We start from the raw sequence: 15325 nt of genomic DNA on the forward strand, positions 1-15325 counted from the left end.
TACTGTAGTGTAATATTTACAGTAGCGATTATTTGCTCTTTTTGTACTTTTAAGGGATTATTTTAGTTTTTTTAACCCCATTATGTTACTGGCCGATTAATCGATTATGAAAATAGTAATCGATTAATTTCATAATCGATTAGTTGTCGATTAATCGATTAGTTGTTTCAGCCCTAGTATAGTGGTTGGGTTGAAAGAGGCAAGTAATGATTGTACCTGTGGGCATGAATTGTAAAGCGTGGAGGGTATCGGAACAGTAGAGATCTGCTCGCAAATTGTATCAATCTTCTGTTTGAAGTGATTGGCCATCTCCTGGGCAGTGAGTGAGTTGGCAGGTGGAGGCGGTGGAGGACGAAGTAGAGTTGAAGATAGAGAAGAGTTGACGGGGAGGGGATGATAAGTTGCTAATGAGAGTGATAAAATAGGCCTGCTTGGCAGTGAGGAGGCTGGAATTGTATTTTTGGAGGGCAGATTTATATTGGTTGAAATTTCTCTGAGACTTAGTCTTATGCCACAGGCGCTCATGAGCACGACTACGTTTTTTCAGACTTCATCTGTATGCCAAGGTTGAAGGGGTCGGGGCCTGATTCTGTGTGTAGTGAGGGGTCCAGTGACGCTAGAAGTGAGCCATTGTAGACAGAAGTGGCTAGGTTGGTGCAGGATAGGGGTGAGATTTTGTCGTAGAGGTTGTCGATAGCAGAGTAGAGAAGAGAAGGGTTGAGATGATGTAGGTTTCTGCGGGTAACTTTTAGGCGGTTGGAGGGAGAGGAGGTGGAGTAGAGTGAGAGAGTGAAACCAATAAGGTGGTGATCAGAGAGAGGGAATGGTTAGTTAGGTTGCATGGAGTGTAAAGGTGAGAAAAAACAAGGTCCAGGGTTTATAGCGCAAAAAAGAAAAAAAAAAAAAAACGCAGAAGTGATCAAATTCGACCTAAAGAAAGCTCCATTTGTGGGAAAAAAAGGAAATCAATTTTGTTCGGGTACAACGTTGCACGACCGTGCAATTGTCAGTTAAATCGACGAAGTATCGCAAAAAATGGCCTGGTCATTAAATCCTTCCGGGGCTGAAGTGTTAAACCAAACCTTACCTGGAAGTGAACAGAGTACATACTCTTGCTGGTAACAAAAAATTAATAGGTGTACTATCCCGCGCTATCTCCTCAAAAATCCCTAACTAAAAAGGCGTGACAGCTGCAAACCAAAATATTGTGTTCCCACAACTCAAAAAAGTGTAAATATGATACTATGTATCGTATTTAATGTAAGTGAATGCTTTTAATAAACTTATGTGGTTTTAAATACTAAACAATGGGAGCTTGTTTACTTTGATCAAAGGTAAGCTGAAGAGAAAGGAGTTCTCTTATACAGTTCACAAAGTCCAGAGTGAAACTCAGAGAGAGGAGAGGATAAAGGAGAAGGATATTGATTAGCGGTCTAAAACCTGGATTACACCACACCCGGGGAAGGTGAGGTTGGGCCTAATATAGGTCTAACATTGAGCACAGTGGTGAATAGGTGTCAGGGATTGTTGCCCATGCATGTGTGTTTTAACCCATGTAGGGCGAAGGCTGCAGAAGATTGCAATTTAGGAGCACCGTGTTCAAAAAACTTTTGTTATATATGAACTTTACTTTTGAAAAAAAGAAAAAAAAAAAAACACATTAAAAGGTCATTGGATAAACACCAAATATTATTTGCACATTTGAAGGACATTTTGTTGTTGTTTTACACTTTCGATCACTTTGTGGATAAGCACAACCAATACTTAGTATTGTACACACTCTTGCTGTCTGCTCTGATGAACATCACTCAGATTGTAAGAAATCTGGATGTATCCATTTCCCAGAGGATTTCAGCAGGAGTGTCCTGGGGTCTCCATAGCTCCCTGGTTTTTCCTTCTGACCTACACCCATTACAGGATGACAGCAGTGACACGGAGGTCTGCAGGAGGAACCAGAGAGATCTGAGGGGGGAACCCAGGAGACTAACACTGCCTGAAGTGTCAACTTCAGAAGAGAATTTTTTTGGGGGATCAGAGTGGCATTGTGCAGCAACAAAAGTTAATATGTACACTTACCCATCACAGATAAGACTTGTTTAAACATTTTTGTATAGCAACAGGATCATATTATGTTACGTGACACCTCTGCCAGTTTCCTATCCAGGTGACTATACACAGTTTTATACATTTTGTTCCAGCAAATAATAAATATAGCTATTTAAAAATGCAACTGAAGCATCAATAACTACCGTATATACTCGAGTATAAGTCGTTCTGAGTATAAGTCGAGGCCCTAATTTACCACAAAAAAATGGGAAAAACTTATTGACTCGAGTATAAGACGAGGGTGAGAAATGCACAGCTACTGTAAGTGGAAAAGAGGGTCAACAATGCCCATTTGCATGCCTCACTGTGCCCATTTGCATGCCACAGGTCCCCCGAACTTCAAACTCGGTAGTTAAGGGTTCTTAGATGCCCCCTAGCTGCAGCCAAAATTTGGGGTCTCTGAACCCAAAGGGTCCCAAAATGACATTGCTGCAGATGGACACAGTTGACGGAATTTGGGGCCCCGTATCTTGGGGCCACTTAGTGCTAAGAACCCCAAATTTGGTGTGCAAACCCAGTGGAATGAGCACCATAAAATATCCAAAGCTGGGGTTTCTAGCACCAAGTGGCCCCGAGATACAGGGCCCCAAAAATCGGTTCAGAAAATGTCAAGCACTTTTCTGCAGCAGAGAATGACATTTTCTGAACCGATTTTGGGGCCCTGTATCTCAGCGCCACTTAGTGCTAGGAACTTCATCTTTGGATATGTTGTGGTACCAGTTCCACTGGGTTTGCACACCAAATTCCTAGCACCAAGTGGCCCTGAGATACGGGGCCCCAAAGTCGGTTCGTAAAATGAATTTTTTTGCTGCAGAAAAGTGCTTGACTCGAGTATAAGTCGAGGGGGGCACTTTCAGCACAAAAAAATGTGCTGAAACACTCGACTTATACTCGAGTATATACGGTACATTCAAATAAAACATCAGAGAAGTATGTGCTGAACTGAATTGCAGCATCGATGCATCGCGATTCAGCAGTCCACGATGCAGCGACTGGCATAATCGATTGTTGTGCGATGACGTCACCTGCGCGCCATGCCCTGGCTCTCTCCGAACAGAGCCAAAATGAGCAAGTCGCTCCGACTTAGAAAAAGGTTCCTGTACTACTTTGGGGGCGACTTGAGGCGACTTGCATTGACTTCTATATAGAAGTCGTTTTGCAAGTCGCCGCTGCAGTCGTGTTCAAGTCGTCTGAGGCAGTCGCGCTGCAAGTCGTGCTGCCTCAGTGTGAACCGACTCTGAAGCTGATTGATGGACACAGTGACTCTGCATTGATAGGCACAGTAAGGCTGATTGATGGGCATTGGTGAGGCTGCGTTTATTGATGGGCACTGGTGAGGCTGTATTTGACGGGCACAGCCTCATTTGATGTGCACAGTGAGGCTGCACTGATGGGTTTTTGATGAAAACCATGGGCAGTAATCGTGATGCATCACGGAATCGCATCGTTCACATGATGATCAAATGGAATGACCAGTGAAGATGCGCAGCTCTAGCTGACACCCCTCCAAATTTTTGGGTCCAGGTGTTTCCACTAAGGGGTACAGCATACAAAGACATATTAGAGAACTGTGCATAGTTAGCAAGTAGAGATGCACGATTCTGGCTAAAATGAGAATCACAATTTTTTTGCTTAGAATAAAGATCACGATTTTCTCATGATTCTCTCGGTGTTACATCTTTCACAGTATACAAAAAAATTGGGCTAACTTTACGGTTTAGTTTTTTTTTAAAATTAAAGTGTATTTAAATTTTTTTTTAAATTACGTGTGAAAGACCACTGCGCAAGTACAGTGTGACATAAAATATTTCAACAAGCACCATTTTATTCTCTAGGATCTCTTCAAAAAAAAAAATGTGTATATATATATATATATATATATATATATATATATATATATATATATATATATTGTTTGGGGTTCTAAGTAATTTTCTAGCAAAAAATACAGATTTTAACTTGTAAGCAACAAGTGTCAGATACACTTGGCAGGCTGCCTGATTATTTTTATGACAGCTGTCAGTAGTGAACAGAGAACTCTGCACTGAATTGTGGAAATGCTGTATTGGGATTGTGAGGGGGGTTGAATCGCGATCTTGATTTTTTAACGATTAATCGTGCAGCTCTATTAGCAGGTTAGCAAGTGTGATACCAGTTTAGGGAAAGCCCCTATCTTTTCTAGCAAGACTGTCCCCGTGTACAAAATCAGCTCCATAAAGACATGGCTGGATTAAATTTTAGCGCACACACAATATATTCTACTATATTTTTGGTAAAATATTAAAGATGTTGTTTGATTGCTTTTGGTGCTGCTCAAAGTAGAGGTAAAAACCTATCCTGGTGTCCCAGAACATGTTGTGCAGGCTTATCCGGATACCAATCCAGAGTTAGTGAATGTAAAAAGAGGAAAAGATCCCCACTACTCCTGTCCTGATCATGATAAAGTCCAGGTGGGAAGGGCAAAATGCATCATGGTGTGTGGTGAAGACTTGAAGGGTGAGGCTGCTCTTTAGCCTTTATTCACCTGGGCTGGTCGGAAGCAGCGGCAATCCTTTCCTCTTTACAAAGATGATGTTGTGTTGAGTGTCAAGACTTAAATTGTGCTTTTACAAGGGATAGTTTTGGCCATGTGACAGGCACTCTTTACAGAGACATCTCGCTTTCAGGTTCATTTGGCCACAGAGGAGATTGAGGAACGGAGGTTTCTCCATCATCTCTATGTGAAGATATTTACGTAGGTCAGCAAGTGGTTAAAGATTCTTGGCCATCCCATTTCAAAGCCGTGGACATTATTTAGAAGTTGTGCCACACTGTGACATCAGGAGCTAATTGCTAGCCACACCTTCTCATTCAACATCAGTAAAAGAAAATATAGGAACCAATAGGTTCCAAACCCGCGCAAATCAATGACCAAAAAATAAACTACAATAAAGAGCTGCTTGTTGCAAAGCGTAAAAAACACCTAGAACGTGAAAAGAAACAAAGGAACCGCATTCTTATATCATGAATTACATATCACCATAGCGAACAAATAAATACATCTTCATTTGAATTATAAAAAATACATAAAAATTGTGAAGTCCATGTTGGGTCGTGTTTGAGATACGTCATTTCTGGTCAGCTGGCAAGCAGGTGGAGCGCTAACCGGCGATTCCTATATAATATATGTCGATCCCTGTCTTTGATATAAGTACAATACAACCTTCTTTTTTTAAATGAATGAGTTGAATTACTGCACCGTGAGAGCGTTCTTTTCTCTCTATATGGCAAAACTGGAGCTTTGAATAAGCCATCTATATGCTGTAAATATATAGAATGGATGACAGCAGCGGTTCGGATTCATTCCTGTGACCTCATGTATGACAGCTTGGATTTTCCCATACGCCTAATTTTACTCCGTGTAATAGGGGTCAATTAAGGCATCTTCCACACTTGTGCAACTTGCCCTGCGACTTGCTACTGCAAAGTCGCATGACAAGTCGTATCCCATGATTTTCAATGAGTACTATTCATATCTGTGCGACTTCAAAGTAGCACCTGCACTACTTTGGTCCGACTGATGCGACTTGAGGTCCATAGACCTCAACATTACACAGGCAATGCTTCAAGTCGTCTCAAAATAACGTCAAAGTTGTGGCAAAATCGCAAGACTTTCAGGTCGCACAAATGTGAAAGGGGCCTAAGTCTGGTAGTCTGGTTTATGTATTTTTTATAATTCAAAGGAAGATGCATTTGTTTATTCACTATGGTGATATGTAATTTATGATAGAGCACGATTCTTTTGTTTCTTTTCATTTAACATCGGTACATAAACTGAAAGGCTATTTTGGCTGAATATACACAAATCCCCAAAGACACCCTACAAAATCGTGTAGAAAGACTTTCCAAAAAGAGCGGAGGTTATTATTAATGCCCATGATTTTGGAATGGGATGTCCAACAAGTTCATATAGGTGCGATGGTGCGGCGTCCACAAAAACTTTTTACCCTTTAGGCTCAGCACAGGTTTTCAGAGATTGGACATAGTGACCATGTAAAGCTTAGGATGCCGCTCCAAGTTACCATCTCAAGACTCCAGTGGTGTGGAGAAAGCCCGTCCCAGCTCTAAGTGAACACTCTGGGGGGAAAAAGGAACCAAAATCTGCACACTAACAAAGTATAGGACCAATGAAAACAGTTTCAGCCCAGCTTAATCCAGGCCACCCCAGACGTGTTTTGCCCCACCTACAGGGCTTAGGTCATGGAGACTGGACACCAGTATCATTGCTCCAGATACCAAGGAGTAATTTCTGCTAAAGATCGGTTTCATAAACATGCATGCTTGTGTCAGACAATTGTCCAAGCTTATACAATAGTGGAGACTTTCCCTAAAGAGGTTTTATCAACAGCAATTTGCCAAATCAGTCATACAGTATCAGCTCTACCATTCAGGAGCAGCCTTGTATTTGTTTCACTATAAGGCATTCTCTGGTCGAAGTGGGGAGGCAGGTGGATGACACCACAATCTCCACCTCAGATAGAGAAAACCTTGTATTCACAGATATAAAAACGAGGCTGTTTCTTAATGGTGAAGATGCCATTTGACAGACGCATTTGGTTGCCGGAGCAGAAGGGAAATGTCCCCTGGTCGTGCAGGAAGACAGCACAGCTTCCTTTATGTAACACAAGCTACAACCGTGTATTACATCATCACCAGTAGCCAAGACCATTGTGTAAAAAGGTAAGCAAGCTGGTGCACACAAAGTATTTAAAGTGAAAATAAACCTGGAGTTCTGGTTCGGACCGGTCAGAGTTTTGTTTTCTCAGCACAATTTCAGTTTCTCATTGAGAACAACGCCTTAGTCCGAGTTTTGTTTTGCTGCTGTGGCATTCTTCCCCCAGCGTAAGCCAGCTCCCCACTATCACCCAATTACAGCCTCCTACAACGTACGCCATCCCCCTCAATAATCCCCCCCCCCCACTAACACCCCTGCAATGTCAGCTAGACCCCCCAGTATCATGCACCCCCAATACCCCCCTCCCCCCACTATCGTGTAATTCCCCCTTCCTTAGGTGATGGTGGTTGGGGCTGGCTGACATTACAGGAGGAAAGATTGGGTAATATTGAGGCAGGGGGCCTCAATATTACCCAATCTTACCTCCTGTAATGTCAGCCAGCCCCACCCACCATCACCTAATCCCCCCTTCCTGCAAAGTCAACAAGCTCCCCCCCAACACCACCCCTTTCTCTTGGCTTGGGTAGCACCGCCCCCCCCACCCCCACCCCACTGTCCTCTTCCTCCCTTTCTCTCACCACCCACCTATCCTGTACCCCCACCATTCCCCATCACCTGTGCTTATTGCCTTTTATTCCTCCACATAACCTCATAACGGTGGAACACATAGAGGACATGACTAAAATACAGCACAGCATCTACTTCCTCTAGCCCTCTCCTTCACACCATTAGGACTAATGACAGTCAAATGACAGGTGCCCCTCCTGTTCTAATGCCCAAATGCTCACCTGCTCAGTTTTGCAACATTGAGTTTTTGTTCTTTGCCGTTTTCTTCCCCCTTGTACTTTGCCACTCCGTTCCCAGTCCATAACTGTGAGGTGTTCTTTCTTTTCCTCCTGTTGGAACCAACTTCTTCACATTTCATTGTCAAACCAGTCTCTGTAGGGGTGTTCATGTCTCTTTTCCGTTTTAAGCGATTTATGGGAGTGGATGGCACAACCATGGCCTTGTGGACTCCATTGCTGGTATCACTGCATGTGCTGTTTTTGGAACTATCCAAGTGCACCACATCTGAGTTTTTTTCTGAAGACTGACTGAATGCAATCTTGCGTACGGGGTCCCATCGCTCTCCGGGAGTATCTACACAGACCAGCTTCCCGTTACTGCTCTGCTCCTCAGTCCTTGGCGTGCCCCCTAAATGTAGCTTTTTGTGGTTTACATGCCTGAAGCGTTCTTGCTCACTTCGCACAGGTGACGCTTTCTCTGTTTTGATAGATTTGTGAGCAAGACTGCCTGTAATTTTGTTGATGCATTTGTCCAAGCGGCTGAACTTTCCCTCTTTCCCCTTTATCGTTGGAGTCTTGGTATCCTTTTCTAAATTTTGCGTGTCTGTACACTGCTCTTTGCTGGAAGGCGTTTTTGCCTCCACATAAGGCACATTTTCTTCCTCAGTGGTTTTTGCATTCCCCCAAACAAAATCCTCTTCAACGACGCTCATCTCCAACTGCTCTTCATTGTGACTTTCAGAAACTGCCTCCTCAGAAGTCACACCTGAGGTCCCATTGCCCTTTTCTTGCTCAGCATGATCCTCCTGTGACTGGTTGACCACTTGAGTATCATTGCTAAGACAAGGAGAGGCAGGATCAGCCATCTCCACCTCTAGCTCTAAGCTCATATTCTGATCTTCCTTCTCAGCTGAGAGAGATGTAGAACCTGAAGACAAATCCTGGTCTTCATCCTTATCGGTATCCTCCTCATCTCCATCCTGATCAGAATCACTACTCTCTTCATTCTCCCCCTCCTCCTTACTAGCAGGAGAAGAGTTCTGGTGATCGGAGGTCTCCTCCATCTTTTGGTCGGTTTCATTCGAGTAGTCAACAGTCATGTCTTCTAAATTAAAGTGGAAGAAAAAAAAAATATATATATTAAATGGGAATTCTATCTTATATACACTATATGGCCAAATGTATGTGGACACCCCTCCAAACTACTGAGTTTATATTTGCTTGAAAATGTGACATTGGACATGTGTTAATAAAGCATTCTGAATGGCATTTAAAGAACCTGCCACTAAATAAAATGGTTAACTTACAGTCCTGTTCACACTAGGGCTGGGAGATTTAAAAAAAAAAAATCTTCGATTCTCTTAAAAAAAAAACTTTTAGGCGAGGCCGCGGCTTCAGCCTAGTCCGCCACGTCCGGCCTCGCGGACTAGGCCGAAGCCGCGGCCTCACCTAAAAACTCCTTGCCCGCAGCTCTACAGGCCCGGCGCGGTGTCAGCGCCGGTCCCGAGGCGCTGCGGGCATGAGTTTTTAGGTGAGGCCGCGGCCTCGGCCTAGTCCGCGGCGTCCGCCCGTAGCCGCGGACTAGGCAGAAGCCGCGGCCTCTCCTAAAAACTCATGCCCGCAGCGCCTCGGGACCGGCGCGGTGAAAAAAAAAAAAAAAAAAAATCGATTTGCTTAAATTTTTTTTTTTTTTTTTTTACAGTAAAGTAATTTGCTTAAATTTTTAATCGATTTGATCTCTCAACTCGATTCAAGATTTAAAATAGATTTTTTTTTCCAGCCCTAATTCACACATTGTGTTTGCTGTACTTCAAAAATTATACGTCTGTTTTGGTGCTTCAAAGCATGTCAAAAGCCTCCATAGAAATCTATGACAACACTCAATTACAGCACCTGAAGCTTTTGAGGGGCTTCTATTTGGCATTAGCTTCATTTTGCTTTGGAGGTATTACAGGTATGAGATATCCCAGGATGCAACCAACAAGCAAACTGGAAAGACGTCATCAGCAGTCACTTCCAGTTCACGTGTTCTGGGAGTGTCTGGTGCAGATGTCACATCTGCTGTGCAGCATAGAGCAGCAGGAAGGTGAGCGGGGTCCAGACTGAAGCGGAGCAACTAGCAGATGGCACACACAGTGCGTAACATGGGAACACTATAGCAAAAAGGTAAGCGGGACCAGAGAGAGAAGACTAAGGCTGCTTTCACACCTGGGGCGGGTGGGAGTTGACAATAAAACGCTGCTAATTTTAGCGGCGCCTTACCGTCATTTTAGCGGCGCTATTCGGTCGCTAGCGGGGAGCTTTAAACCCCTGCTAGCGGCTGAATAAAGGGTTAACCACTTCAATACCCGGCCATAGTAAAATGACATCCTTGACTTTTAGGGGGGTTATCTGAATGAAGCCTGCAGCTAAAGGCATCATTCAGTTATTCTTTGCAGCCGGCGATTCTGTGCACGATAAGAACGATCATAGCGGCAGTTCCGCCGCTTGATCGTTCTTATAGGCGACGGAAGGAGACCCCCCCCCTCCCGCCGCCATCCAGTGCTTCTCCGGGCTCTCCCGTGCCATCGGGGGCCCGGAGAAAGAATCGGCCCGGCGCCGGATGAGGACGATAGAGATTTCCGAGTCACCAGTCATCTCTATGACCGTCGGAGGCCCGGGCGTGACGTTATGACGTCACGCCCGGGTACCCGGAAATAAACGAAGCCGCGATCGCGGCTGTCAGCATGAGATCGGTGAAATTTTTTTTCCCAATCTCATGCTTTCCAGCCTGGAGGAGAGATGTGGGGTCTTAGTGACCCCGCATCTCTCCATAAAGAGGACCTGTCACATAGATTCCTATTACAAGGGATGTTTACATTCCTTGTAATAGGAATAAAAGTGATCAAAAAAAAAAAAACTAAAAAAAGTGTATAAACAAAAAAAATTAAGTAAAGTTAAGAAAAAAAAAAAAAAAAAAATTAAAAAACGCTCCTGTCCCAGGTAGCTTGCGCTCAGAAGCGAAAGCACACGTAAGTCCCGCCCACATATGTAAACGCCGCTCAAACCACACATGTGAGGTATCGATGCGTGCGTTAGAGCATGTGCAACAATTCTAGCACTAGACCTCCTCTAACTCTAAACTGGTAACCTGTTAAAAATGTTAAAGCGTTGCCTATGGAGATTTTTAAGTAATGAAGTTTGGCGCCATTCCATGATTGTGCACAATTTTAAAGCATGACATGTTAGGTATCCATTTACTCGGCGTAAAATCATCTTTCACATTATACAAAAAAATTAAAAAAAAAAAAAAAAAAAAACTTTACTGTTTTGTTATTTTTTAATTCATGAAACCATTTTTTTTTCCAAAAAAAAGGCGTTTGAAAAATTATTGCGCAAATACCGTCTGAGATAAAAAGTTGCAATGACCGCCATTTTATTCCCTAGGGTGTCTGCTAAAAAAAACATTATATGTTTGGGGGTTCTGAGTAATTTTCTAGCAAAAAAAATGATGATTTTTACATGAAGGAGAGAAGTGCCAGAATAGGCCTGGCATTGAAGTGGTTAAATGCGCCCGTGTAGCACCGCTGCCGAGGTGCTTTGCAGGCGTTTCAGCAGCGGTGCCCATTCATTTCAATGGGCAGGAGCGGTGCATACACCGCTCCTTCACCGCCCCAAAGATGCTGCTTGCAGGACTTTTTTTTTTTTTTAACGTCCTGCTAGCGCAGCGCCCCAGTGTGAAAGCACTCTGGCGATTTACAGGCACTATTATTTTTAGCCCAAAAGCGCCTGAAAAAGGCCCCAGTGTGAAAGGGGTCTTTAGTGGCAGAGGATTAGCAGAGCTGGGGGACCGGAGCAGGAGAAACTAGCAGATGTCACACGTGGTGAGCAGCGTAGGAGCAATATAGTGGGAGGTAAGCGGGGACCAGGAAGGACAGAGAGAAGAGGATAAGCAAACTAGAGGATCAACAAAGCTGGGGGTACTACTGAGCAGGAGATATGTGCTGAACGAGGGTACTAATAAGCTAGGGATCTGAACGAGGGTACTAATAAGCTAGGGATCTGCTGAATAGGTGTACAAATGAGCAGGGTGTACTACTGGACCACTTTAAAACAAATAGAAAATCAATACACAACACAGGGCATTTGCCAAGCTTCATTAAAGCTTCAAAAAAGCATGTTAACGCGGAAGGCCCTAAAAAACATGATTTGGTGTAAAGGAACTCAAGTGGCCTGCACAGTGTCCTAACCTCAACCTTACTGAACATCTATGGGATGAATTGGAAATTCTGACTGCAAGCCACATCTGCTCAATCATCATCACTGCCTGACCTCAAATTCTCTTTCCGCTGAATGGGCGGAAAGAGAAACCCCAAAACCTTGCAGAAGGAATTCCCATAAGAGTTTGTTATAGGCGTAAAGAAGGGGAAACCTCCAACTGCCCAAGGGTTCAAATTGAGATGTCCTACAAGCTCATAAATGTAGTGGTCAGGGGTCCACAAATGTTAGGTCACATGGTTTGTTTTAACCACTTCCGGACCGGCGCACGCCGATGTACGTCGGCAGAATAACATGGCTGGGCAAATGGGCGTACCTGCAAGTCCCATTTGAATTCCCCGCCGTGCCAATGCCTGCGCGCCACCGGCTGGGAGCTCTGTGAGTCAGGTCACGGGTCCCGCGGACTCGATCGCCGCGGGGATACCCGCGATCGCCTCACGGAGAGGATGAACGGGGAGATGCTGATGTAAACAAGCATCTCCCCGTTCTGCCTAGTGACACGGTCACTAATCTCTGCTCCCTGTCATCGGAGCAGCGATAGTGACCTGTCACAGCTAGCCCATCCCCCCTACAGTTAGAAAACACTCCCCAGTACTGACTTAACCCCTCCTCACCCCCTAGTGGTTAACTCCTTCACTGCCATTTACACAGGAATCAGTGCATTTGTATAGCACTGATTGCTGTATAAATGAGAATGGTCCCAAAAATGTGTCAAAAATGTCCGATGTGTCCGCCATAATGTCGCAGTCACAATAAAAAACGCTGATCGCGCCATTACTAGTAAAAAAAAAAAAAAAAAAAAAAAGATTAATAAAAATTCCATAAAACTATCTTCTATTTTGTAAACCCTATAACTTTTGCGCAAACCAATCAATAATCGCTTATTGCGATTTTTTTTTTACCAAAAATATGTAGAAGAATATGTAGCGGCCTAAACTGAGGAAAAAAAAAGTTTTTTGTTATTTTTTAGGGGTATTTATTATAGCAATAAGTAAAAAATAACGTGTTTTTTTCAAAATTGACGCTATTTTTTTGTTTATAGCGCAAAAAATAAAAACCGCAGGGGTGATCAAATACCACCAAAAAAAAAGCTCTATTTGTAGGGAAAAAAAGGACGTCAATTTTGTTTGGGAGCCACGTCGCACGACCGCGCAATTGTCAGTTAAAGCGACGCAGTGCAGAATCGCAAAAAGTGCTCCGGTCAGGAAGGGGGTAAATTCTTCCGGGGCTGAAGCGGTTAAAGTGGGGAGTGGGCATCTCTTCAAAATCAGTACTAAATTTATATTATTTAATCAGATAAATATGATGGCCATGTCCTATTGGTTCTCTAATACACAAAATGCGCAGCTCAGCTTACACTCCGGGGATTGTTGACCCGGCAGGTAGAGATAGTTTGTTGCTGAAGATACATTGCAGGTCTCTTCTGCAATAAAAAGCCTACCCGAGTTTAGTTCTGCTTCCGATTTGTCTCAATCCACTGACTGACACTTTTACAGGATAGCATGTCCTGTTGAAAATTAATAAAATTTTATGACCAGATCACCAGGTGAAAATAAAGGAAAGCCTTAAGAAAACAAATGCAACCACCTAATCTAAGGATTGGTATACTGCAATATAATAAATGTTTACATTTGGGTTTATTACGGCTTTAAATCCTCCACTGACCTTCATTTTCATCATCAGCCGCCTCCTGACTCTGTCTAAGCTCTTCCTCAATATCCACATCAGATTCCTCCGACTCTTCATCCTCGTCTTCATCGTCCTCAGATTCATGTGAACTGTGAGATTGTGCTCTTCTGCTTCTTGAAGAATCCTGCAACCCACCCAAACCATTACTGGAACAGTAATAACAAGCAGAGAAACATAAATCAAAGCATCAACTAAACAGAGAAAAACATCTTGAGTATGAGGCCCAGATTTGGTCACCAACCTTCAGAAAGGATGTCTGTGAACTGGAGCGTGTCCAGAGAAGGGCAACTAGGCTTACAAGGTGGCTGGAGGACCTCAGTTATGAGGAACGACTATAAAACATTAAACTACTTCTCTCTGAAGAAGTGGCTCTTAAGAGGAGAAGTGATCACAAACAAATCTTTAACCACTTCCCATCCGCACTACTGCCGAAAGACGGCTACAGTGCGGACTTACTTTGCCAGGAGGGCGTACATGGACATCCTCCCGTGATCGCTGAGTCCTTCGGAGATCAAGGTAAAAGCCCAATCACAGCGGCCCTTTACCAAGTCATCAGCTGTGTCCAATGACAGCTGATCACAATATTAAAACAAGCCGCATATCGGCCTTCCTTTCCTCATGCTGACAGCGTGAGGAGAGACAATAACTGGCTTGTGTTAAAGGGACATCTACACAGATAATCAGTGCAGTTCCAACAGTGCTGTAAATCAGTGCCCACCAGTGCCGACTCTTCAGTGCAGCCACCCATCAGTGCCGCCTCATCAGTGCATATCAGTGAAGGAGAAAAATTACCAGTTTGCAAAATTTAATAAAACTCCGTAAAAATGTTTTTAAAATTGTCTTTTTTCCGTTTAGCAAAAAATAAAAAACCCAGTGGTGATTAAATACCACTAAAAAAAGCTTTATTTGTGTGAAAAAAAATTATAAAAATTTCATTTGGGTACAGTGCTGCATGACCGTACAATTGTCATTCAAAGTGTGACAGCGCTGAAACATAGGTTGGACTTGATGGACTTGTGTCTTTTTTCGACGTCACCTACTATGTAACTATATGCAACTATGAAAATTAGCCTGGGCAGGAAGGGGGTAAAAGTGTCCAGAAGGCAAGTGGTTAAATGGTGACTCTAGCATGGGAAGGAAAGTAAATTAATCTTAGGTCTCTAAAGAAAACATGTGGCCACACAACGAAGTTGGACAAAATCTTTAACTGTATAAGGGGTTCTTTATTGTTAAAGCATCAAGCATGCAGAACTCTCATCCACAGTTGGTGGTGTCAGCAAGGAGTGTAGATAAATGTAAAAAAAAAAAAAAAAAAAAAAAAAAAAAAAAAAACAATATTTGGAGTTGCGTTTCTTAGTGAATGCACTGTACCTGGATATGAAAAGTGACATGAACACACATACATGCTGAACTAGATGGCCCAATGTGTTTATTCAATCTTACCAACCATGTAACAAAACATATGGATTGGCCTCTCAAATTGAAAACATTTTTATCCTGCTTGCGTGCCGCCAGGGAAGCCATCAGAAATTTTGGGGCCCCTTACACAGCTTTAGGCCTGCCCACCCCTCAGCCTGACCACCAACATTACCCAAATTCTAAGACCCCTTTCACACTGGGGCGTTTTTCAAGCGCTTTTGGGCTAAAAACAGTGCCTGTAAAGCACCTCCCCTGCAGCCCCAGTGTGAGAGCCCGAGTACTTTCACATTGGGGCGGTGCACTTGCAAGAGGTTAGAAAAAATCCTGCAAGCCGCATCTTTCGGGCGGTGCGGGA

The 15325-nt window shown here is 43.5% G+C and overlaps 1 protein-coding gene across 3 annotated transcripts in view; it reads right to left on the reverse strand.

Moving 5' to 3' along the window:
* DAXX (death domain associated protein) overlaps positions 1-15325 on the reverse strand; it is a 58456-nt gene that overhangs the window by 9059 nt on the left and 34072 nt on the right. For 2 of the 3 annotated variants that reach the window (XM_073598222.1, XM_073598224.1), the window contains 2 exons: positions 13528-13675; positions 7609-8710 (listed from right to left, as the gene is read on the reverse strand). In XM_073598222.1, the coding sequence (XP_073454323.1) occupies positions 7609-8710; positions 13528-13675 (1250 nt within the window). The remainder of the gene's footprint in view (positions 1-7608; positions 8711-13527; positions 13676-15325) is intronic. The other variant, XM_073598225.1, reaches the window with a different exon arrangement.

The sequence above is a fragment of the Aquarana catesbeiana genome, linkage group LG09 (assembly GCF_042186555.1).
Source record: "Aquarana catesbeiana isolate 2022-GZ linkage group LG09, ASM4218655v1, whole genome shotgun sequence".
Lineage (NCBI taxonomy): Eukaryota > Metazoa > Chordata > Amphibia > Anura > Ranidae > Aquarana > Aquarana catesbeiana.